We start from the raw sequence: 26,207 nt of genomic DNA on the forward strand, positions 1-26,207 counted from the left end.
ATGTGAACAGCCCTCTTACAAGTACAGAAGTGAGAAATTTTAAAAAGGATATGAAATGTTTATTAAGCGACCCAGAAGGATTAGCTGAACAACTAGACCAATTTCTGGGTCCTAATATTTACACTTGGACAGAATTAATGTCCATTTTGAGTATCCTGTTTACAGGAGAAGAAAGAGGACTAATACGAACAGCTGCTATGAGACTCTGGGAAACAGAACATCCTCCAGGGGCAGGCCTAGTGAGAGCAGAGGATAAATTCCCAAATGTAGATCCTGCATGGAATAATAATACTGAAGTTGACAGAGGTCATATGTCAGACTTGAGGAATCTGATAATAAAAGGAATAAAAAATGCCACACCAAAAAACCAGAATTTCTCCAAAGCGTTTGAGATACAACAAGAGAGGGAGGAAACCCCTTCTGTTTTTCTCCATCGTTTAAGAGAAAGAATGAGACAATATTCTGGATTGTCTCCAGACGATCCGGTGGCACAAGGCCTTTTAAAAATAAATGTTGTCACTAGGAGTTAGCCAGATGTGGCTAAGAAATTACAGAAACTCGAAGGATGGAATGAGAAACCTCTCGAAGAATTATTGAGGGAAGCGCAGAAAGTGTTTGTCAGGAGAGAAGAAGAAAAACATAAACAAAAAGCCAAAATCATGATAAACACCTTGGATGAGATAGTTAAGAAACAACTAGATACAAGAATGATTAAACCTAAAGGAGATTGGACAGGCAGGGGGAGAGGAAGAGATACCAGGAGGGGTCAAGGAACTAGAGGAAGGGACAACAGAAGGAGTCAGGATTGAAGACAATCAGAGAAAGACAGAGAAGATGGACCATCTACCAGGAGAACACAGTCTCCAACTAGATGGACAACTGAGAGGCAACCTAGAGCAAGGTGTTATGAATGTGAACAGGAAGGTCATTTCAAACGGGAATGCCCCAAATTGAGAAAAGAAGAGCAAATGTTCTCTCTCATGGGGGAACTCCATGAAGTATAGGGGAGTCAGGGGCTATTTATTTTAAAGTCCCACCGAGAGCCCTTGATAGATTTATGGGTTGGACCAGAAAAAGAGGAATACACTTTCCTATTGGATATGGGAGCAGCCAGATCCTCAATTATTACAATGCCTAAGGGTGTAAAACCCTCAGGACGACAAATTTCAGTTGCAGGAGTAAGTGGAGAAGAGTTTTTGGTTTCCGAAATAAATGAAACAATAATACAAAGTGAGAATACTAAGACAAAGGGCACTCTCCTCTATATCCCCAGAGCAGGGTGTAATCTTTTAGGCCGGGATTTCATAATCCAACTCGGTCTTGGAATCCAAGTAGAGAACGAACAATTAGCAGTCAGAATGAAAATGTTAACTGAGGAAAATGAGCAAGATATTAATCCCATAGTGTGGGCAGGTGAGAATAACAGAGGAGGACTACAAATTAAGCCTATAAAAGTAAAACTTAAACATGAAGGAGAGGTAGTATGTAGAAAACAATATCCTATCTCCTTAGAAGGTAGGAAAGGATTACAACCTGTAATCAGGAGATTAATCCAAGATGGATTATTGGAGCCCTGCATGTCACCCTACAATAATCCAATTCTTGCGATCCGGAAGTGGGATAAGTCTTAACGGCTGGTGGAAGACTTACGAGACCTGAACAGGATTATTCAAGTTAGGCATCCAGTGGTACCAAATCCATACACAATCCTGAATAAAATACCCCCAGAACATCAATGGTTTAGTGTGGTAGATCTGAAAGACGCGTTCTGGGCCTGCCCTCTAGATGAGGAGAGTCGGGACTTGTTCGTTTTCGAGTGGGAAGACCCAGATACCGGAAGGAAACAACAACTCCGTTGGCGGGTCCTCGTCCAAGGGTTCACGGAAGCCCCAAACTTGTTTGGACAGGCCCTGGAACAAGTCCTGGAGGAATTTGAAATTCCACAGAGTATCACTCTTACCCAGTTTGTGGATGACATCTTGCTGTCCGGGAAAGACAAAAAGAGGGTGACTGAGGCAACTAACCAGTTGTTAAACTTCTTAGGAAACAAGGGATTGAGAGTCTCGAAGTCTTAATTACAGTATGTAGAAACAGAGGTTAAATACTTAGGACTCCTAATAAGTAAAGGAAAGAGAAGAATTAATCCTGAAAGAATAAAGGGAATATTGGAAACCCCACTGCCCAAAACTAAAAATGAATTAAGATGTTTTCTGGGAATGGTCGGATATTGCAGATTATGGATAGATTCATATGCCCAGAAAACCAAACCACTATATGCCAAATTAATAGAAGGACGAGATACTAAAATCAAGTTAAATGCAGAGGAACAGAACTTAATAATGAGATTAAAAACAGATCTATCCAAGGCTCCGGCCTTAACTTTACCGTCTCTGGACAAACCTTTTCACTTATTTGTCACTGTAGATGACGGAGTAGCTCTTGGAATCTTGACACAGAAATGGGCGGGAAAACGACAACCCGTGGCTTACCTATCTAAAATGTTGGACCCAGTATGTCGGGGTTGGCCAAATTGCGTCCAAGCAGTAGCTGCAACAGCTAGTTTAGGAGAAGAAAGTAGAAAACTCACTTTTGGGGGAGCCCTAATAGTGACTACTCCCCATTCAGTAAGATCAATACTCACACAGAAAGCTAACAGATGGCTAACTGATTCTAGAATCCTCAAATACGAAGCTATTCTAATGGAAAGAAATGATTTAGTCTTGACCACTGAACCTTGTGTAAATCCAGCAATTTTCCTCCAAAAAAGAGAAAGTGAAGAAGAAACTCTAGAACATAATTGTTTAGATATTATTGAATATCAAACCAAAGTAAGGGTAGACTTAAAGGACTTACCCTTACACAGAGGAAGAAAGATTTTTATAGATGGATCCTCTCGTTGTATACAAGGAAAAAGATATAGTGGTTATGCAGTAATAGATGGAGAAACCACTGAAGTGTTGGAAGCAAGCAGACTACCTAATACTTGGTCAGCACAAACTTGTGAACTGTATGCCTTAGACAGGGCCTTACAGATACTACAACACGAAGACGGAACAATCTACATGGATTCTAGATACTGTTTTGGGGTGGTGCATACTTTTGGAAAAATTTGGAAGGAAAGGGGAATGATTAATAGTAGGGGGAAAGAATTAATACATGAAAACCTGATTACTGAAGTCCTGGAACATCTGATGTGGCCTCGAGAAATAGCTATAGTCCATGTACCAGGACACCAAAGAACTAATTCTCCTGAGGCTCGAGGCAATAACTTAGCAGATGAGGCAGCTAAAGAAGCTGCCTTAGGTAAAGAAGTAATCCAGATGCAAACTCTCATTCCTTCTTTGCCCTCAGTTGAATCTGTTCCATATTTTACTGACATTGAAAAAGAACAATTAACAAAAATTGGAGCAATACAGAATGAACAAAGGAATGGATCTTACCTGATGGAAGGCAGATGTTGAATAAGTCATTAATGCGAGAAATCTTAACTGCCTTACATCAGAGTAGTCATTGGGGTACTCACGCATTATGTGCAACTGTACTCCGAGTATATAGATGTATAGGAATTTATACAATTGCCAAACAAATGTGCGAAAAATGTATGATTTGTCAAAGAATAAACAAAAAGGTGTTAAAGAAAACAATGCCAGGAGGAAGACAGCTTAGTCTCTGGCCCTTTCAGAGTATACAAGTAGATTTCACTGAATTACCACCAGTCCAAAGATGGAAATATCTGTTGGTTATTGTTGACCATCTGACTGGATGGGTGGAGGCAATACCTGTGGGATCTTGCACAGCACAATCAATAATAAAAGTTATCCTAGAACAGATTGTGCCCAGATTTGGTTTAATAATAAACATTGACTCAGACAAAGGCAGTCATTTTACTGCCAAAGTTCTACAGGGTGTGATGGAAGGAGTGGGAATCAATTGGAAATTCCATACCCCTTGGCACCCATCCTCCGCTGGAAAAGTAGAACAGATGAATCAGATTCTAAAAAGGCATATAGCTAAACTCGTAATAGAGACTAAACTACCATGGACCAAATGCCTCCCTCTAGCCTTGCTCAAGGTGCGGACGGCTCCTAGAAAGGATATTGGGGTTTCACCTTATGAAATGTTATATGGTCTCCCCTTCATGGGAGGAACTGGGGAAATACCTACTTTTGAAACAAACGATATGTACATTAAGAAATATATACTGGCACTGTTATCTTCTTTGTCTCAATTAAAGGAAAAAGGACTGTTGGCCCAGACCCCACCACTGGAATTCACGGTGCACAAATTTAAACCTGGTGATTGGGTCCTGATCAAGACCTGGACCAAAGCCTCAAAGGAAGCCAAACTTCAGCCGGTTTGGGACGGGCCATATCAAGTCTTATTAACCACCGAAACAGCAGTAAGGACAACCGAAAAGAACTGGACTCACCACACTCGAGTTAAAGGTCCAGTGGATGCCCCTAACCTTGAACAGTGGACTGTTTCTTCCCCCACAGGAAACCCCACTAAGGTGGTATTTAGGAAGGTCTAGTGTTGCATATGAATGTACCTTCCATAATCCTTTCAGTTGCAGGATGGGACCCAGGCCCTGAAGACAATCCAACGTGGACACCAGAAGAAAGGTTTAATCGGTTGTGTTATCCTTTATTGGACACTTCGACCACTGGACCAGGAACTTCCATAGTCTGGGAAAGGCCCCTTTGCCCAGTCTGGAATGTAAAATTAGAGAGAGGAGATATTCTTCTCCAGAGACCGGGGCCACAGCCTATCGAAGTTGTACGGTTTTGGGTCTTGTTTGGTAATAAAAGAGAAAGGAGTGAGGACTGGGATCTTTGGTACTTCTTTAGGGTAAGAGGGAACCAACCCATAGAGGTGTTTGAAATACAGGAAGAGCAAGCAAAACCGGACCTGGGACAACAGTGGGCAAATCAGTTCATCTCCCAATACCCTCCTGAGTTGAATAATTTCCATGAACAAGTGTGTAAGAGGTGTAGAAGACAGGGAGCGTTAAAGAGATTTTATGTCCCTGACACTAGTGATTCAGAAGATTCAGATGGATACATACACACAACCACAGACATTTTTGAAGGAACTAAAGAAGGATACATCTACTGTGGTGAAGGATTGTGGGCAGACCTCTGAATTATATGGGAGGCCCTATTCCTATCACAATAGAGGTACAACCACTCCCAATCAGAACCCCTAGACTACAGGAAGTCATTATTATACAAAAGTCACAAAAAGGAAAACCCTCAGAATTAGATAAAATCACCTGTACCTGTGTCTGGCCCTCTCACTACTCACCTCCTCTATTTCCTGGATGGAGAATACCACCTTACCAATAGCAGACACTGTGGAAATCACAGAAAGTCTGATTGTTGTTTGGATACTGGTGGTAAGTTTGATTGGAAAAATCATTGTTTGCTGTATGTTTAAAAATACCTTCTTTCTAGACACCGAACATACAGAGCAACATGAAAACATACTGCTCAATGTTCTTCCAACTCCTCCTTCCTCTCCTAAATTGGAAAGTGATGGCTCAGATAAGGAAGTCAGGAACTGCACCAGTCCACCACACTACAAAATTCACAATCAAACTTCCGGAGGATAATAAACCATATACTGTGGGGTTTGATGTGTGCAATCTAGTGGACTGTGGAAATTTAGAAGCTCAACGAAAATTGGGGTCTTCCCATAAATACATGTGTCTCGGGCCATGTGATTATTGGAAAAACTGTGCCTGGGACACAAAGGGAAGAAGAGGGTGGACCAGTAATATTAATTTTGGACCACCCAAAGGTATGATCACATTAATTAAAGGAAAATCCATCCATATTTGTGCCAATAAACAGTGTAACCCAGTCCTGCTAACTATAAAGAATCAAGCAGGAGTGGATAACGTTGATTGGACTTTTGGAATAGGGATCAATGGGGGTCCTGAAGGCTGTTGTTTTAACATACAAATTGGAGATCTAAAACAGTTAGCTGAAATTACTATGCCAGTTATAAAACCATTTAAACCTCCAACCTATAAACAGATAAAGTTAGTAGAGATTACTGACTTACGTCAAACATTTGAAATAGAAACAGGATATGGAGACGTCAATGCCTGGTTGGAATGGGTTAAGTACACAGCACAAAGTTTAAACAAAAGTAATTGTTATGCTTGTGCATCTGGGAAACCAGTGGCTCGGATGGTCCCTTTCCCTTTTGGATGAAGTAATAACCGACAAGGCATGGAATGTCTAATGGCTCTCTTTCAAGAGAAAGAGGCTTGGGGAAATGAGTCCTGTAAAACCCTCAGCCTCCTCTTCCCAGTGGTCAGGCCAAAGGATTAAAGAATCCACCAGTATTCTCCGCCACATCCGGCAATCACACGGCCTGTCTCTCTAGATGGGTGGGAGAGAATGCCAAGAGTGTGGGGACACTTAAGGCCTGTACTGACATTCTTAATGTAACAAACCATGCCAATAGCCAAAATTACTCCAGTTTAAGATTAATCAGAGCAGATGTTTGGTGGTTTTGTGGAGGGAAAACCCTGAGACCCAGTTTGCCTCCCAATTGGTCTGGAACTTCTGCTGTGGTACAATTAGTAATCCCTTTCACCCGGGCATTTGAGAAGTCACCCAGAACAATCAACAGAAACAAGAGGGATACAATAGCAACATCATTCGATCAAGGAATATACATAGATGCTATTGGAGTACCCCGAGGGGTTCCAGATGAATTCAAAACTCGAAATCAAATAGCAGCAGGTTGGGAATCTCTTCTTTTGTTCATCACAGTTAATAAAAATGTAGATTGGATAAACTACATTTTTTACAACCAACAGAGATTTATAAACTATACAAGGGATGCCGTAAAGGGAATAGCGGAACAGCTAGATTCTACCAGTCAAATGGCGTGGGAAAACAGAATGGTTTTGGACATGATCCTAGCAGAAAAGGGCGGAGTCTGTGTAATGATCGGGAATGGGAATTGTTGTACTTTCATTCCCAACAATACAGCGCCAGATGGAACCATTACCCGAGCATTAGAGGGGCTCAGTATTCTAGCCCATGAATTGGTCGAGAATTCTGGTATAGATACATCCCTTACCGGATGGGTTGAATCTTGGTTCGGAAAGTGGAAACACCTATTTGTTTCCTTAGCTACTTCTCTAATAATAGTAGCTGGAGTTTTGGTCAGTTTGGGTTGTTGTATAATCCCCTGTGTGTGAGGACTAACCCAGAGGTTAATAGAAACTGCAATATCTAAAAAAATGACCCTACCCCCACACCCTTACGAATGTCTTAGTAGAGGAGGAAGTGGGTATGGAGCAATGATGTTTGTGGATACCGAGACCATAGAAAACAGAGAAAGAGTGTATGATGAAGTAGAAGTAGAGAGATCGAGTATTGACAGTATGTCCATAAACGTTGACCTCGAGGACAATGAGAGTGTGAGTGAAAAATTTCCAACCGAAGACAGTGAGACCATGTACACTGAAATGAACAACGCTCTAAACACATGTGTCCAACACAAGAAAGGGTCTTTATATACTGCAGTGAAAAAGACAACACAGAATAAATAAAGAGGAGGGATTGTGAGAAACGGATAAGCATGTTACTTTTTCAGTGATGCTATAAGGATGCTATAAAGAAATATAATCAATAATGCTATAAGGATGTTATATGCTATAAGGATGCTATAAAGAAATATAATCAATGATGCTATAAGGATGCTATATGCTATAAGGATGCTATAAAGAAATATATTCAATATAACTAATAATATATGGCTGATAGCAGCCAGCCCAAAATACTGTTATCTTTACTGAAGCATAACTAATGGGCAGGAAACTGCCCCAACAGGTGCAAGAGCCGTTAGACTGTTCAGTTGAAGTAAAAGAGAATAACACGGAACTTGTGGTTAGGACTGGTAGTCAGGAGAAAGGAGAAATTGAACCAACCGAAAACAGCAGTTGATAACACATCTGTTGTTTTCTGAACTCATGTCTTTGTGGTTTAGCTAACGGAGGGGGAATGAATAATTAGAGCAATAAAGAGGTGGGATCTTGGAGAATTAATTCTTAATATGGAAGTAAGTAAATAAGAGTGGGTGGAATATCAAATGAGGGGAGCAAGCAGGTAAACAGAGGCGGGACCAGCAGGCGTACCGGGATAGGCTGTAACCCCTTGAGTCTCTGACCAATGAAGAGACCGGGGAGGGACCTCTTCGGCCGGGCGTAAGGTATAAAATGGTTTCACATGTGCTTGGGGTGTGTGCCTACTTTGCTGGAGCACCCAGACTTGCAATTCTGTATTAATAAAAAGGAACAGAGTGCTTTCACCATTGTTCTTGAATCTTAATTTCAAATCTTATTTCTAACAATTGGGACAGTTAACGGGAAAAAAGAGGAAATAATCCTCAGTCAAGCAAAAATATTTCTGAAAATGGATTGGCTACCTATTTGCGCTCATCTCTAGTTAAGCCAGTATAGTCCCCATGTGTTAAGCATTGCTGTTTTCTTATTGTCTCTCTACAGTAGTTGGTAGAATGGAATTTCCTTTTTTTAAAATTCAATTTACTTACTTTTGAAATATTTTTTTATTTCCTGAGAAAAGCCTATAGAAACTCATAACATGGCACTCGCAATGTTGAAGGGTGGGGGAGGAGGAGGGCATAACTGCCATCTGGAGTAAAAGCATCAGCAACTGTGAATTTCTGGGGTGTGCGCATGTCTGTGAACAAGTAGTTCCCTCAGTGTGACCAGACCTACCACAAGGGAGCTATTGGAATTGAATGGGAGTGATACTGTGTTTCATAAGCAGGCCTGTCTTTCCTTGAGGGCAGAGAGTTTTGCTGTCTGAAGTCTGAGAAGCAGGCTCAGCCTGGTTTTGCCTCCCTTTGGGGAGAAACAGAGCCCTCTTTTGGAATATGTTTTCCCTTGGCTTTGAGACTATTTGGGGCTATCTTTCCCCAAGCCCAGTTTCTCTGAGCCAGGAACCTGGCTCCTGAGCAGCTTGGGGTAGTTTTTACCCCATATTTGATTTTTCTTATTTGACTTGGGCTTCACAGCACTTGTCATTTTAAAATATTTTCCTCACTCTCTACCTGGATTCATTTTCCCTCCCTGGACTTTGCTGAATTCTACACCCCAGATTCTATGAGAATTCTCTGAATCCATGAAGCTTGGTCCTCAGATCTCTCCTTGGGATAGGTAGCTATACATTCCTTTTAATCTCCCCCCACCCCCTCCACCCACACACACTGCCCCCTTTCTTTTTTTCTAGAAGTTTTGACCAAATTGCTATAAAGTTTAAATCAGGGTGACCATATGACCGGATATGCCTGGATTTTTGATGGCAAATCCGGGAGGGGGAGGGGAAATCCAGATTTTTTCAAAGAGCAGCTCTAATGGGAATTAACAAAATGCTTATAACTCCATCATTTTTAAAGATAAAGACATGAAACCTTGCACAATGGTAGCTCTTAAGAAGGGCTTTAGTCATACCAAATTTGAAACAGATCTGTTCATCCATTGATTTTTTAGGATTTTTTAAAAAATTGAGGTTTTAAAATTATTATTTTTTAAATCATCATTTTTAAAGATAAAGAGATTAAACTTTGATTTAAGTAGAGCTTTAGCCACACCAAATTTGAAACAGATCCGTTCATCCATTGATTTTTTAGGATTTTTTTTAAAAATGAGGTTTTAAAATTATTATTTTTAAAATCTGTCATTTTTAAAGATGAAGAGCTGAAAGTTGGCACCATGATACCTTTTAGGTAGAGCTTTAGCCATACCAAATTTGAAACAGATCTGGGGCCAGTAGCAAACCCTGTTAACAACAACAGTAGCTTGCAATGTGTGAAGATACAGTCAGAAAAGATATTTGAGGGAAGGGGAGACTGTAACACAAAGAGTATAGCAAAAGCTTCCAAGTACAGCAAAACCTACAAAAGTAGGAGTGAGTGAAGTTAATTTCAGATACATTGAATCTCTCACTTGTTCTTTATTTCAGTGATTTTAACATTAAGATGTTATGTAGAACAGATTTGTCTTAAATAAGTGCTGTAAAATCAGACATGTGACCAAAGCTATGTTTGGGTGGGCACGCCCCCTTGTTACTGGACACGCCCCCTTGGGGGCGACCATGTTGTCCTCCTTTTTGGTTTCCAAAATATGGTCACCCTATTTAAATGCTCAAACACTTCATTTAACTAGTTTGAAATGTTTCTAAGTTGTACTTAAAAGTCCACTAGCCCAGAGTGCTTCTGGGCCTACTTCGGCTTACTAACATTGTTTTGGGCTAATAATAGGCCTAAGCAACAGTTAAACTCTGGTGTATTTTGCATAGTATACACATGTATTTTCTTTCTAATCATTACGTATTTCACATTTCACTTCTGTATCTGATGTTCTTTTGCATTTAATTTTCTTTATAAACCATTCACATCTTAAGTCTTCTTGTGTGGCAAGTTTTCATTGATTTAACAAGTTAAAATGTTAAACTTGTTAAACAGAATACCCACTAGGTATTAGCATGTGTGCATTGATAGGTTATTGAGCTGTGATAGGGTGACTCATTCATATACTGAAATTATAGGTCCCATAAGACATAAATATGCCTATGGGGCTGTCAGTCAGCCTTCCTCTTTTGGAGTTTAGTAGAAAGGTTTGCACAAGGCATCTTCATGATGCACTTTGATTAGACACTTTCCAGTTGTATTTTAAGTGCACAGTCTGCCCCTGGGATCTACAATGCATAAGATACTGTACAACTTAAATTTGTCAGATTTGTTAAGGAGATTGTGACATTGCAGTTTGATATTACACACAAAAATGGTATAGTACACTGCGTGCAATCTGATGCAGTTAATTCTGTCTAAGCCAATAGACTTCAATGTCTTTTTACAATTAAAGGTACAATCCTATGCATGTTTAGACAGAAAAAAAGTTCTTTAACTCCCAGCATTCCCCAGCCAGCCATGCTGTCTAAAAAAGTTTGTTGTTGTTGTTTGTTTAAACCTGCTTAATGTTGTGCCCTAAATCTGTTTAGTCAGAGTTAACACTGCATAGGGTAGAGTTCACTGAATTATGGAATTCAAAATTTACTTTTGAGTAAATATATCCATGGATGGAAATGCAGTCTGTGCAGGCTTGAAACGTGACCACAATCTGCTACTTTAAAATCCAAACAGGAAGAAAAAGCACGTAGCATAAAATGAGCTATAATAATAAACCTTGTAAATTGTAACTTATTCTAATATAGAACATTTTCCTGTATCCTCTTGTGTGCTTCCAGTGCTCTTAGAATTAATTAGGGATTTTTAATTCAAGTAGCACACACAAAACATGAAATGCTTCTTTTTCATGAGGCAGTCATAAAAAGTTTTATCTCTGGAAACTGGCTATTGAAAAGTTCAAATGAGTATCATCATGTTGCATAACTTCTGGGGTTCATTTATTAATTTGAGAAGTGGGTTTAACACATAACACTGGCTTAGATTTTATATTAGATGTCAATATGGAGTTACATCCAGGCTGACATTGGCTTGGTTGTCAACTGAATAATATCTAGTCATCTTAACCTTTTCTGCTCCTCTGTCACTTTGATAAGGTGATGTATTGGGAGGGATTGTAGGGAGTGATCAGTATATTTTGTATAAACACATTTTAAGAAAAATATTGGCTCTTTGAAGGGCAAGATATTGAAAGTGCCTGGCGCTTGCTCTGGTACTACATCTGTGATGTATAGTACTCCTTTTTTCATCAGTCATGCTGCTATATGGGAGATGTGTGTGAGGGAAAAGTATTGGGCAGAGACCTGCATTTGGTAAGAATATAGAACAGTATTCCCCAACTTGCTGCTCTCCGGATGTTTGGGATTACAAGTCCCAGCATTCCTGACCATGGGACATACTGCCTTGCAATGATGGGACTTGTAGACCAAGACCTTCGGAGAGCACCAGGTTAGGGAGGGGCTGCTCTAAAAAAAGAGAGAAGTAGGTGGCTTTAAGCGGTTCATTATCAGTTTTCCATAGCCCCACAGTCATCTCTGCATATCGTATTCTTCATCCTGTCCTCATGGTTTATTTGCTTTGGGAGAATGAGAATTTCACTGGCACTTCCTTCCTCCCTTAGGGAGGATATGGCGTTACGGCTTGTGAGCCTTAATTCCCAATTTCCCTGCTTTTTGTGCTTTGTTGAAAGCTGTAGAACCTTAACACTGTTTTGTAAACCATAGGGTTTTTTGTTTAATGAATAATCTTAGGTGCAACCCAGAGAAAGACCATCCAAATTCACTGTATTTTAAATTAACTTTAGAATGTATCCACTGACAATAATAGAAATGCTATCAGGGCAACGTGAGTGTGTCATCTTCTCCCTCACAAAGGAAAAACAACAACAAAAATCGAAGCAGGAAGCCTATTGTGGAAAAGTACTTACAGGTTCATTCTTTCCCAACTGAATTCGGTATCGTGTGATGAACTTTGGCTTCCCAGTTGCATCTACTACCATCAAGATTCCATTTAAAATACAGAAAACTGATAAAGGAACCCCTGAAGTGCCTGTAGTGGAAGAGGAGGAAGTGATTGAGTGTGTGTGTAAATGGGGTCAGGAGAAATATAAAATCAAAATAATGTAAGAAGTCCCCCCCCTCCTCCAGTTCTGTATTATGACTGGTGCTTTTTATGGCTTGTTCATCAATGATCTGGAGGTAGGGGTGAGCAGTGATCTGGCTAAGTTTACCAAATTATTCAAGGTGGTAAAAACAAAAATGGAGGAAAGGAGTAGTCCAGCAAAGAGGAAATGGTGGGGCCTAATCAACCCCATCATTAAGAGACCACTTCTCCTGCCAGGTGCCCCAACTGCATTTTTTATTGCCCGCACATGGGGAGACTGCACTTCCGTTCCATTCCAAACATACACACAAAGTCAAATATTCTGAAATCTTCGAAAAGGAGGAAGAGCCACAAGGAAAACAGAAGACAATGGTTCCATGACTACAAGCTCCATCCAACAAGCGTTTTATTGCACGCTCATTACTGGGCAAGCATGGAGTTTGCTCAGGTCCCTGACATGACGTCGTCTGCCTCCCACACGCCTTCCGCCCCTTCTGGCCTTCCTTGCACGACAAAAAGAAACTGGTTAACGCCGATGTATTTTTAAACACAGAATTGCTGCTCTCTCCTGCTGTGTGCAGGAGAAGCAGTGCCGTTAGAACAGCAGACTCAATGGGCCTTGTGCTCATTCTGTACTTCCTCTTTTGAAAGAGGAAGTAACTGAGGAACAAAAACACAGGTGGAGAAGCGAAGGTAGGGAGCGTGTTAACCCCCGGTGTGATGGAGCTATACATTGTGCATATGTCCATAAAAAATGAGTAAACATGGTGGTGCCACAGTAAATGTCTAGTGTGGAAGCTTCTCAAGAAAGGGATACTGGGGGGATAGCTCAATGAACATGTTGAGCTAGTGCATGGCGGCTGTGAAGGCGGGAACTTCTATATTAGCAATAATTAGGAAACTGACTGAAAATAAAACTTCCAATATACAAATATATGGTGCAAACATATATGGAATACTGTTTACAATTTGAGTTGTCACACCTCAAAAAGTATATTGAGGAACTGGAAAAGGTACAGAAAGGGGCAACCTACGAGGAAAGGTTACAACATTTGGGGAATTTAGTTTTTAAAAAATGGTGAATAAGGGGGGAGATTATAATGGTGCATAAAACTATGTAGAGAAATGGACAGAGAGACTTTTCCCTCCCAGTCTCACACTACTGGAATCTGGGGTCACCCAATGAGGCTAAATGGTGGGAGATTCAGGACAGATAAATGGAAGCACTTCATTCTGCACATAATTTAACCATGGAATTTGCTTCCAGAGAACGTAGTGATGGCCACCAACTTGAACAGGTTTAAAAGGGGATTACTGTAGAAAAATTCTTGGAAGAAAGATTTTTTTGTGGCCACTCCCGATCTTGATGACTTCTCTTTTGAAGAGAATATAGAAGCTTAACTTTTTAGTCTGAGGACAGTCCAAATAAGAAAGGGATAAGAAGAGCAGGAGTGAAGTGGAGATGGCCACTATCATATGTATGGTTTCTGAATGGACAAGCAGAAGGGACTGAAATTTTGCCAGTGAGACAATACCACTGTGAGGATTTATTGCTCACTAGCTGTACCCTGCCACGCGTTGCTGTGGCTCAGTCTGGTTAAATTGAAAAGAAAGAAAAGACAAAGTGGATGTTTCTAATATGTTTAATTTCACAATGCTTGTGGATATACAATATTTTTAGTTGTTCCATTGTCTGTGTAGATATAGAGATTGTCTGGTTTGCCGACTCTAGAACACGCAACATATAATTGTCCATGTGAGAAGCAATCTGTGTCTAGATCTAAATCGCACAATTCTAAAGATTGGCCCTGAGCTTTGTTGATGGTGATTGCAAATGCCAATCGAATTGGGAATTGCAATCTCTTAAATTGAAATGGCATATCTGTTGGAATCATAGGAATGCAAGGAATGAGGACATCTTCACCTTTGAAAGGTCCTGTCAAGATTGTTCCTTCTATGACGTTGCTCAGTAATTTTTTTACTGCAAGCTGCGTGCCATTGCAAAGTTTTGTGAGAGAACATGCAAATAGGAGAGGAGGCAGAGGCAGTGGATTGGCCTACTGTTTGGTTTTTTAAAAAGGATATTTTTACGGTGAGGAGGTTAGTGGAAACTCCTGGCAGTTACCTTTCTTCAGAACTTGTAACTGTCACAGGTGTGACATCTATATTCACTCAGCCAATTGTGAGAGAACATGCAAATAGGAGAGGAGGCAGAGGCAGTGGATTGGCCTGCTGTTTGGTTTTTTAAAAAGGATATTTTTACGGTGAGGAGGTTAGTGGAAACTCCTGGCAGTTACCTTTCTTCAGAACGTGTAACTGTCACAGGTGTGACATCTATATTCACTCACCCAATTGTGAGAGAACATGCAAATAGGAGAGGAGGCAGAGGCAGTGGATTGGCCTACTGGTTGGCGATGTCACAATGACCTATAAGAGCAAATAGGAGAGAACATGCAAATAGGAGAGAAGGCAGAGGCAGTGGATTGGCCTACTGGTTGGTGATGTCACAATGACCTATAAGAGCAAATAGGAGAGAACATGCAAATAGGAGAAGAGGCAGAGGCAGTGGATTGGCCTACTGGTTGGTGATGTCACAATGATCAGCAGGACTGGTTTTGAGGAGGCCTATTTCTTCAATTTTAAGACAAACCTTTGACCCCATAGAGAACATAGTTACATAACAACGCTCGCGTATTCGAATGCAACGCTGTGTCAAAATTTCAAAGCAATTGGTGAAGAACTTTCGGAGATATAAAAGCATGTTTTTACGGTGAGGAGGTTACTGGAAACTCCTGGCAGTTACCTTTCTTCAGAACGTGTAACTGTCACAGGTGTGACATCTATCAGCCAATTCACTCAGCCAATTGCGAGAGTACATGCAAATAGGAGAGGAGGCAGAGGCAGCGGATTGGCCTACTGGTTGGTGATGTCACAATGATCAGCAGGACTGGTTTTGAGGAGGCCTATTTCTTCGATTTTAAGACAAACCTTTGACCCCATAGAGAACATAGTTACATAACAACGCTCGCGTATTCGAACGCAACGCTGTGTCAAAATTTCAAAGCAATCGGTGAAGAACTTTCGGAGATATAACGACAGTAACGAACGGTCTTTTTCATTTTTATTTATATAGATTTAGATAAGATGTGGAAGATGGCATTTTAACCTGGCTATCACTTGAGTAAATAGTTGTGATTGCAAGAACCCCTATGAATACTCCTGAGGCTTTATACCCCAGTCCTTGCATCTGCACTCTGCCAGAGTCACCTTGCAGATGCAGTACCATTACCAATGGCATTGCAGTAGTTTTGGTAACAGAACCTGGGCCTATGCTGTTGCAGCAGGAGCCCTTAGTACTGCTCATCCTATCAATCAACTGAACTATCATCATCATCCATTGTTTCTAAAAATGCCTAAAGTACTCTATTTTGAGCAGTGGGGAGATACCTGATACTTAGAAGACGGCTTATATAATGCTTATACCGAAAGAGGGACAGGACATGACCTTGACAAAGAGTTATAGACCAATATCACTACTAAACCATGATTATAAGCTATTGGCGGAAAGACTTAAGTAAGTCCTACAAGAATTTATACATGAGGATCAAAGTGGCTTTTTACCCAAGAGGCAGTTGAGGGACAATATAAGAATGGTTTTAAATGTTGTGGAATATTTGGAAAAACATCCAGAAAAACAGCTTGCTTTGATTTTCCTGGATGCAGAGAAAGCATTTGATAATATTAATTGGAGTTTTTTATTCAGAATGCTAGAAGAATTGGATTTTGGAGGAAATTTCATAAAGTGGGTGAAATCTATTTACACTTCTCAGAAAGTGCAAATAATTATTAATGGAGATGTGTCCAAACCATGTGAAATACAAAGGGGGATGAGACAGGGCTGCCCATTGTCACGGTTATTGTTTATCTTGGTGTTAGAACTGCTGAATCGAGATATAAGACAAGATGAGCGAATTAGAGGAATAAAGATTTTAAAAAGAGTCCTACAAACTGAGGGCATTTGCGGATCATTTGTTTTTTTTTTTACTCTGGAAGACCCTTTAAAGGGCATTGAAATCTTGATGAGAAAACTGAAAGAATTTGGGGCAGTAGCAGGTTTCAAAGTTAATAAACAAGAGACGAAGATGCTAAGAAAGAATATCAAACACCCCCCCCCCACAAAAAAATAAAACTGATAGAAAAGACAAGATTTCAAATTGAAAAGATGGTAAAATACTTGGAAATTGTTTTGACAAATATGAACTGTATGCTATTTTACAATAACTATGTTAAGGTTTGGAATGAAGTAAAAAAAGATTTATCAAGAGGTGGAAAAGTTAAGTTTTCTTTTGAGGGGAGAATTGCAACAATTAAAATGAATGTCTTACCAAGGATGTTTTTTGTTCCATCGGATTTACCATTTAAGCCGTGGCAGAGCAATATATCTAAGTATATATGGCAAGCAAAAACAACAACAACAACCCAAGAGTTAAAATGAAAATATTGCAGGATGCAAAAGAAAGAGGAAGACTGGGTTTGCCAGACCTCAAAGTGTATTTCTCTGCCTGCCGCTTAATGTGGATGAAAGATTGAATGCTGTTGAAAAATAGGACACTGTTGGAACTGGAAGGACAGGAATTGAGATATGGATGGCATGGTTATTTGTGGTATGACAAAGTTAAAGTTAACGTAGAATTTAATTATCATTATGTGAGACGTGCTGTCCTAAGAGTATGGAATAAAGGTTTGGTCAGAAAATACCACTTTGGGTATCTGCCCAGGAGACTATTCTTAGGAGGGAATTGTCATCTATGCATAAATGGTTAACATACAATGATGTATTAGAAATGTCACAAGATGAATGTAAATTAAAACCAAGGGAGGAGTTGTTGAAAGGACATATGTCAATGGTTTTTGTATGTTCAAATTATGAAAAGTTTTAAAATGGACCCAAAAAATGGTGGGTTTGAGCAATCAAAATCAGGATTTGAAATGGCATTGTGTACAAATGATGAACATGTTATCTCAAAGATATATAAACTTTAATTAAAGTATGAGATGGAGGATGAGCAGGTAAAAGATTGTATGATAAAATGGGCTCAAAACTTTGGATATAATGTTTTAATGGAACAGTGGGAGTATATGTGGGGGAAGGGTTTGAAATTTACATTATGTTCAAGACTTGAAGAGAATTTTTATAAGATGAAGTATAGATGGCAGATGTCGCCTACAAAGCTGGCTAAAATGTAAAAGGGAGCTTCAGGCAAATGTTGGAAATGGGAGGAAGAAGAAGGAACTTTTTATCATTTCTGGTGGACCTATAAAAAAGCTAAGGCTTCTGGACACCAATACATTCTTTAATCCAAAAAAAATTAAAGACTAATATACAAATGAAACCAGAAGCCTTTCTATTGGGACTGGACAACCAACTGAAAGACAAGTGTGTGTGTGTGGGGGGGACTTTGTTTTTGTACATGACAATGGCAGTGAGACTATTATAGGCATAGAAGTGGGGAAATGAAGCAACGCCAACAGTGGAAGAATGCCTATTGAAGATGTTGGCAGAGATGGCAAAACTTACAGCGATAATATAATTCACATTTGGGATATGTAGAGAGCAGAAAATACATCTTAATCTTTGTGTGTGTATTTTCCCCCTCCTTTCCTTTTTTTCTTTTTCCTTGGATGTAATGTCTCTATGTAATGCTTTTATGTCACGTATGTTTGTGAAACAATAAAAAATTAATTAAAAAAATAAAAATAAAAATGCCTAAAGTAGACTGTAGAGAACTACAAATATGCAGGTCCCTTTCCACACCCCACATGCTTAATCATCACTACATGGTCCCAGGTGTTTTGGGGGAGACAGGGACAGGGGAAGCATCTGTTCAGGAAAGTGGCCCCAACCTTGGCCAGATCTACACCAAGCAGGATATAACACTTTGAAAACAGTTTGAAAACAGTATATGGAATGTGTCTTGGGCCTGAACAGTTGTCATAACCCTTATAAACCGTTATCAATCAGTAGTGTAGACCTACCCTTGTGTCAACATTTTCTAGTTATAAACAGAAAACAGCTTATCATCATTGGTGCAGCTATAGCCAGGTTCTGGAACCAATGTCCAGGGCCCTGCACCATTCACCCCACCCCAACTGATTACCCCGAGAGTGGCAGGTGATAAGGGCATCAGGGCAGCAAAAGCAAACTTCATTTTATTTCTGTCTGGTGGAGCTATGATTTAAATGAGTTTAAAATGCAAAACTACACATGCCTGGAGTTTCTTTTTTAAATTAAGACTGGCAAAGAGTTTTGTTGTTGTTCTAACCTATCAGAAATGTAGAAGCAACTGTAAAGCATGGAATGGCAGTGGCAAGGGGAAGAGAGATGTCAGTTCTGAAGAAATACGTAGATATGGCCATCTAAAAGGGCGAGGGGGGCATAAGATCATTATGTACTAGCAACACTACTAATCATGGTGAATGTCCCACTATTGGACTCATATGGAAGAGACTTGTGGAGCCGAGAGGGGGCGCAGAAGTAATGCTTTTCTATTCACAACGCTATCGTTGATATTACAGGATTTCCCCCTACTAGATCTGAATTCAATTCAAAGTAACTCACAGCAAAAGAAAATCAATGACTCATTTCCCCCTAGGCGGTGGTACACATTCTCCCACTGGGTCTGCAAGAAGAAGCCAGAAGCTTTCCTGGATTTCTGCAGCTGCCTGTAAAGCAAAGCAAGTCAGTGACTCGGCAGTTACTCCACTTCCCGAGAATAATTATTTGTCATTAAGCTACAGTGAACTGGTGGGCTTACCCTGTGAATGAGTTCTGGAAACCAATCAGCATGAGCAGGCCGAGGCCCAGTATAAAGGGCAATCTCTTCCCTGAGAGCCAGGATAACCATGCCTGAGAATAAGAAACAGTACTGAAAATATCTCTGTGGTCAACAGAACAAGAATGAAAAGAAGCAGCGGAACAGGAGATAGGAATATAACAAAAACAAAAGACCAAAAATAAATCATGTGACTCCTCAAAAACTCGGACGCAATGTCCATCCCTCACTGATGGACTTGACCACCTCTTTCTCCCAGACAAAGCTCCTCTCAGCCCACCTTCTCCTTCCTGCCCTGGAAAGAATACAATGGAAAACGGGAAGCACTGAATACGCTTCCTCCCAAATGTCATATCCAAATTAGTGCATAAGTCCCATTCATTTCAAAGACTTTAAGTAGAATTAACATTGGATACAGCCTGATGTTTTTATATAAGCAGACACGAAGCTTTTCCTGCCATCAAAGTGTCTGAATGAAAAAAAATTGTGTGCTACATTGCTGTGAATTAGTTCTGCTGTTTCAGGCCCACGAGCACAGCCAGGAAGAGAGATGGCAATGCCAGCCTATTGACTTAGGATGAGAGCAATGGCTACTAGCCCTGATGGTTGTGTGCTATCTCCAGTATTCGAGGCAGTAAGCCTGTGTGCACCAGTTGCTGTTGCACTGTCTCCTGCTTTGTTTGTCCCTGGCCAACAGCTGGTTGGTCACTGTGTCAACAGAGTGCTGGACTAGATGGACCCTTGGTCTGATCCAGCATGGCACTTCTTATGTTCTTCCCCAACCTGGTGCCCTCCAGACCTCCCACCGTTCCCAGCCATGCTTGCAGCAGGTTGGGGAAGACTGCTTTAAAGGGTCAAAAGAGGACACGAATGAAGAGCTGGAATTCCCATAGCTTTGCCTATTTTAGTAGTTTAAAAAGAAGTTTATCCTGCAGTTTATAGTAGTAACAGGTCTAATTGCTTTCTGTTGGACTTTTCTCCTTATCTGAACTATGTATTACTGAGTGTCCTTGGTCAAACATTCATGTGTTCATATATGTACATGTGTACTCAACTCATATCTGAAATTTTAGATCTTGAAGCAAAATTGTTCCTCTTCCTTAACAAGAATTTCACATGCAAACCCTGGATGGAGAATCCCAACCTTGGACAGTGTCCAATGTTAGTCCCACTTAAAGTAGACCCAGTTACTTAGTCCAATTAATTCCAATGGGTCTACTTTAAGTAGGACTAACACTGAATACTGTGCCTTAATGGTAAGTGAGAATTGTGTAAGTGAGAATTTGCGCAAATTCAGAAACAAAAACCAAATACCTGACTCTATCAATGAGCAAATGACCTAATGAAAGGTGCCTGACAATCCGCACATTCCTAGTTGCAACACTTGGGGGTGGCATTTTTTCCTTGTCAGGGCAATAATTGAGCAATTAAGGATTTTGCTTGGCTAGCATGACTAGCCTACTGCCTAAGTAATAGTACATTTTCCAAAGTCCCAAAGTTCCTGTACTTTTCTATACTACTCTAGTGATTTAATTAGACTAGATAGAATCCAGTACAATGGAAGCTTCTTTGTTGCAAATGGTCCTAATTCTTGTATGATCAATCCTTCTGGGCAATGTGGAGACATTTTTAGAGTAACACATATCATTCATCCCATTGAGAGTTGCAAATATTCTGACATCCACATGCTAGTGGAAAGCTACACAATAAGACAGCAGGCAGCACCAAGAAGAACTTTCTAGCAAGGGGCAGAAAGTATACAGACATAATGAATGATCTAACCGAGTGTAGTACGTTACCTTTGTCCTCATATCGTTAAGCTAGAAGTGATGATTCCCACAAATGTGAAAAGAAATGGAACAAACTGTCAAGGAAAAAGAAGAAATTATTCTTTGGCTCTGAAACTGTAAAATTTCAGTGTTTTATATACCACGCTTCCCACCCTGGGGTGTAATTTGAAGAGAAAAATTCTTTGTCCTCCCATTTTTAATATCCAATCAAGAAAGTTACATCCAGACACAGGGAAAATTGTGTTTCCTTACCATCGCTTCTCCGCCACCACTTTTGTCCTTCATTCCTTCCTCTTTCTTTCAGGAGAGGAAAGAGGAAGTAAACAGAGACCACGTGGCAAACATCTTTAAGTGGGCAGTAGCGAGTGTGTGATAAAACGCTTGTCTGATCACGCCCATTAGCTAAACTGTTTGCTTCAAAAAGAACAAATTTAGCAGATAACTTGGGAGTTTGAGTGTCTTGTTCTTCTGAAGCCTAACTTTGTCCCCTGATGAATATCTCAGAGAAAGTGTCAAGGATGATTTCCACTTGGGGAAATTGTCAACTCAGCTGCCATTTAACAGATTCCTTTCAAACCATAACAAGGATCTAAAAGTATCCCACATTCAGTAACGTGAGTTTTACAGAAAACTTTGAACTGGGAAATGATTGCATAAGAAAAAGTTCAGTTTGCTTCAGAAAAAGATCTGATGCCCTAGAAAGATATGTTTTAACACGTTTATTTTATTTGTATTTAGCAAACAGCAGAGTTTGAAAAACAAAAAGTATCCTGTGTAATCCCCCCCCCCAATACACAAGTATTGGACCTGAATTATGTGAGCGGGTAGGAAATTCTCACCAATTGGGGGAAGTAAATAGTGGGTTTCCATGGCTGAGTGGGGACTAGGACCCGGATCTCACAACTCCCAGTCCAACACTTTAGCTACTACACTGCACCAGTACCAGTGCTTTTCAACTTGTTCATAAATGATCTGGAATTAGGAGAGAATTGTGTGGTGTTATGAGAATTTAATCTATTTGATACTAAACTTATTCCTAGATGTTTATATGTGGTGTTATGCTGGGTGCTTTTGTTGAGTAGGTAATATAATTGATTGTATACAATGATTGTGTTGTATTATGTTTTATGTATTAATAAAAGCCAATGTTAAGGAGGAGAGAAATTCTGAGAACAAATTTATAAGGAATTGCCATGCAGATGATAATTATTCTTCCACGCATTGCACCCTCAGGTATCTCATTGGCCACAGACCTGTGTTGTCTCCAGTGCTGAAAAACACAACAGACCCAAGAAACATGGCGTGTAACCTGACTCTGTGCAGCTTAGTCGGAAATATGTGTCAGTAAGACTGCAGCCCTACACTCACTTACCTGGGAGTAAGTTCTATCAAACTCAGTTGGATTCACTTCTGAATAGAGTTGTATAGGATTGCACTGCATGTTTGGTGGGATATGCAGTATAACTCTATGCAGGTTTACTCAAAACTCAGTCCTACCAAGTTCAGAGCTGCTTATTCCCAAGTATGCATGCACAGGACTTAACTCATAATATCATTCACTATTTACGAATCTATAGTAACCACTATTTCACTACCAACATTTTCTATCCTGTTCTTTCCTATACTTGACCATGTTGCTACTTTTATTCATAAAATTAATTTAGGAAATCAAGAATGATATCAGCTATTTTAACTGTACTTTCTGTAATTCACTTCTTCCTACTCACTAATTGTTTATCAGCATAATCTTTGCTTACTTACAGTGCTGGCGAGTATACTGTGTTCCTGGCAAGGATGCTTATCGACATTGCAGTGCCTGCCTTCTGCTTCTTCTGTTGTGGTTGTTGCTGCTGCTTTCCATAAGTTTATCACAGCTGCTAGCAAAGCAGGAGGCGTGTATATGCAAGCAGCTGACCTGCCTCCTTCCACCAGTCTCATGGATCAAAATACTCATAAGGTGATTTATTGGTTCTGGCAAATGTGTAATCTCTTAACTAGTGTTTGTCCAGATAGATAATATTAATGTATTCAATAAACAAAAAACCTACAGTTTACAAAACAACGTTAAGGCTGTACAGTTTTCAACCAAGCACCAAAAAGCAGGGAAATTGGGAGTTAAGGCTCACAAGCCTTAACGCCACATCCTCCCTAAGGAGGCAGAAAGTACCAGTGAAATTCTCATTCTCCCAAAGCAGATAAACCATGAGGACAGGATGGGAAATCGTTCTTAGCTACAGCTATATTGCAATGGTAAATATGTACTTCAGTGTTCAATTCCCTTTTTAAATCCAGAGCTTTCCTCTTGACGCAGGTCATTTTGTTTAAGTCAATGCATTCACTACGTTAGGTGTTAAACTGGAAACTACTTGATATTTTAAAGGTACCTCTTTCAGCGGCCTGGTTCTTATAGAACATTAACTCATTGTTTGTTGTCCTACCCAGAGTTTGTTTACAGATGATTGAACAAACTGTGTTTGTTTTCTCTGACCCTGGATTGATCCCCCCTTTTTATTGTGAATATTAACAAAACAGAACAAAAAAATACATTGTTAAAAACAAAAAGAAAGAAATATTACATATATAGGAATATCATTTTTTCCATCAGGTATACCATTCATTTAAAAAAAAGTGGGTGGGGGAGAGTTATGCATAGGTTTCAAGAAAAGCAGACCATTTATCCATGATTATTTATTCACTTGCAAGTCACACCTATATAATACCCGTTAAAATATTGATAGTGTTGTTAAGTCCTCAATCCATTGCAATGTGGGAGATGAGCATTTGTCCTTCCAATGTGATAGTACAAGTCTTTTAGCTGTCGTAAGATCTCTGGAAATCTATTTGCGCAGATCATGTGTTAACTTCCATGAAGCCGGTAGGTAGTTTAGGAAGACGTGCACATCGTTCCATATTAAAGATTGTTTCAGTGCAAAGTTGATCCTTATTATGATTTCATCTCAAAAAGGTGCAAGTACTGGGCATTGCCAGAACATATGAATTAAAGAAGCATTAGGTGCATTACATCTCCAACAGTTATGCAAGCTAGACAGGCCCTTATTGAAAAAGCGTTGTGGAGTCCAGCACACCTGAAACAAGATTCTTTGCTGAATAAGACGTTTCCTAAGAGCCATAGAAGCTTCAGATACAGAGAAGATATATAGATCCATTGATTAGGCAAAATAGGACACTCCAATTCTCTATTCGAATCCAGTCTTAAAGCATGGGTATCCTATTTATTTACTACTATTAAATGCTTGTATATATGGGTCGTTGGTTGACATGTCTGTTCAGCTGCTATAAGTGTTTCTAACAATAATGGAGGCTCTGAGGCTGTAAAAGCGACCAGACCAAACCTAGATTCCAGCAAGTCTTGCAATTGCAAGTATTGGAATTCAGCTGTAGCAGGCTGAAAAGCAGTACTTTAAATCAGAAAACGACAAAACTCATCGTCTGGGCCTATTAATTGATCCAAAGTAAAAATCTTATCTGTCCATGTCCTCCACCAGAATGCTTTGTCCCTGGATTGGGGTTTTCCCTCCTCCTTCGCCCATTCCCTCCCTGTATCCTAAATGCACTTGCTGTGCTCTAGTAAAGGCCTTTAGAGCAACTAGTTTCTTTCTTTCTTTCATGCTTGCCCACCACCTCTGTAGCCTGGTGAAACAGTCCTTGAATAATTCACAGCTTTGGGTTCAAATGTAATGATAACCCATAGTTTAAACTATCCAGGGTCTAGAAACCATGAGCCTGTTCAAAAGTAATGACACCCCATCACTTAAACCATGGGCTGTTGGGAGACAAGTGGGAGAGAGCCACTTCCACTTTTACTCCATAACCTATGATTAATTTCTTCAGAGGTCGTTGAGTGTGACACTGAAACCTGGACCAATGATTTAATCTCTAAACAACCTGTCGGCCTGGGTTTGGACATCATGCTCAAGAACCTACAAAATAGCTGGTTGTGGAGTAAAAGCAGAAGTGGTGGCTGGGTGGAGGATAGCGTGCTCTTTCTCTCCTGCTCATACAGAACAACCCATGAGTTGTTTAATCAATGGGTTGTCTTTACGTGCAAACCAAGTCCATGAGTTCTCTTTCTGGGTTACTTGTGATTAAAAAGTCATTGTTTGTTAGCGTGGCCATTTTCACGCAGAATTCAACAACCCATATCATGAATTAGTGTTACACACAAATCTGGCCAGTGTTTTAATATACAGCTATTTAATATTTCCTTTGAGTGTCTTACGATCTCAGATCTGAAAATTTAACACAGGTGCCTAACTTTCCCCCAAAAAAGTCTCCAGTAATATGAAGACTTATATGTAAATATTGGTACATTTGAAACTTCTTTACTAATATTTTGGACTTGAACATCAATTTTAGGTCTTGTTTGTGATTTCTTGGAGGCATCTGCCTAGCTGTTGTTAGTGAATACTGGCCTTGATAGATGTAGCAAGACAATTCTTGCATTCTCAAATAGAGCAATTTAGTTCTGTCATAATATATATTGAGGCATTCCTTAACATCACATATAGTTTCTGGTTAATTTCTTCTTCTTTATTAAATTTGGTTATTAGATCAGAAAGGTATGCCACTACCTCGGTGTCTAAGAGTTTAGCAGGATCATTTCTTCCATGTTTTCGAGCACACTTTCAACATTAGAAACTAGTTAAAAATCTGAGATTTTCAGAAGGCTGAATTGTGTAGTAAGCACCATATTCTGCCCATTTTATGTGCTCTCATGGAACTGCAGCATATGCACAGCCCTGATCTATATGCTCTTTTAACTAGTTTTATGTATTGTATTGTTGTATTTAATGTTGTTCCCTGCCTCGATCCAGAGGGAGATGGGCAGGAAATAAATATTATTATTATTATTATTATTATTATTATTATTATTACTATTATTATCTTAGCCTTCTTTAAAATGACGGCATGACAAATGGAGAAGATATTGAGCTGGATTTTAAATAATTTA

General features: G+C 39.8%; 1 protein-coding gene across 2 annotated transcripts in view; it reads right to left on the minus strand.

The window, feature by feature from the left end:
• Positions 1 to 23,192, minus strand: part of FAXDC2 (fatty acid hydroxylase domain containing 2) — a 47,974-nt gene extending 24,782 nt beyond the window's left edge. The window contains exons 1-6 of one of the 2 annotated variants that reach the window (XM_063120916.1): positions 22,997 to 23,192; positions 22,075 to 22,207; positions 21,245 to 21,309; positions 19,428 to 19,519; positions 19,232 to 19,335; positions 12,437 to 12,558 (exon numbers count right to left, since the gene is read on the minus strand). In XM_063120916.1, the coding sequence (XP_062976986.1) occupies positions 12,437 to 12,558; positions 19,232 to 19,335; positions 19,428 to 19,519; positions 21,245 to 21,256 (330 nt within the window). In that variant the 5' untranslated portion in view covers positions 21,257 to 21,309; positions 22,075 to 22,207; positions 22,997 to 23,192. The remainder of the gene's footprint in view (positions 1 to 12,436; positions 12,559 to 19,231; positions 19,336 to 19,427; positions 19,520 to 21,244; positions 21,310 to 22,074; positions 22,208 to 22,996) is intronic. The other variant, XM_063120915.1, reaches the window with a different exon arrangement.
• Between the last annotated feature and the right edge of the window lie 3,015 nt (positions 23,193 to 26,207).

Source organism: Elgaria multicarinata, chromosome 3 (genome assembly GCF_023053635.1).
Source record: "Elgaria multicarinata webbii isolate HBS135686 ecotype San Diego chromosome 3, rElgMul1.1.pri, whole genome shotgun sequence".
In the NCBI taxonomy this organism is placed as follows: domain Eukaryota; kingdom Metazoa; phylum Chordata; class Lepidosauria; order Squamata; family Anguidae; genus Elgaria; species Elgaria multicarinata.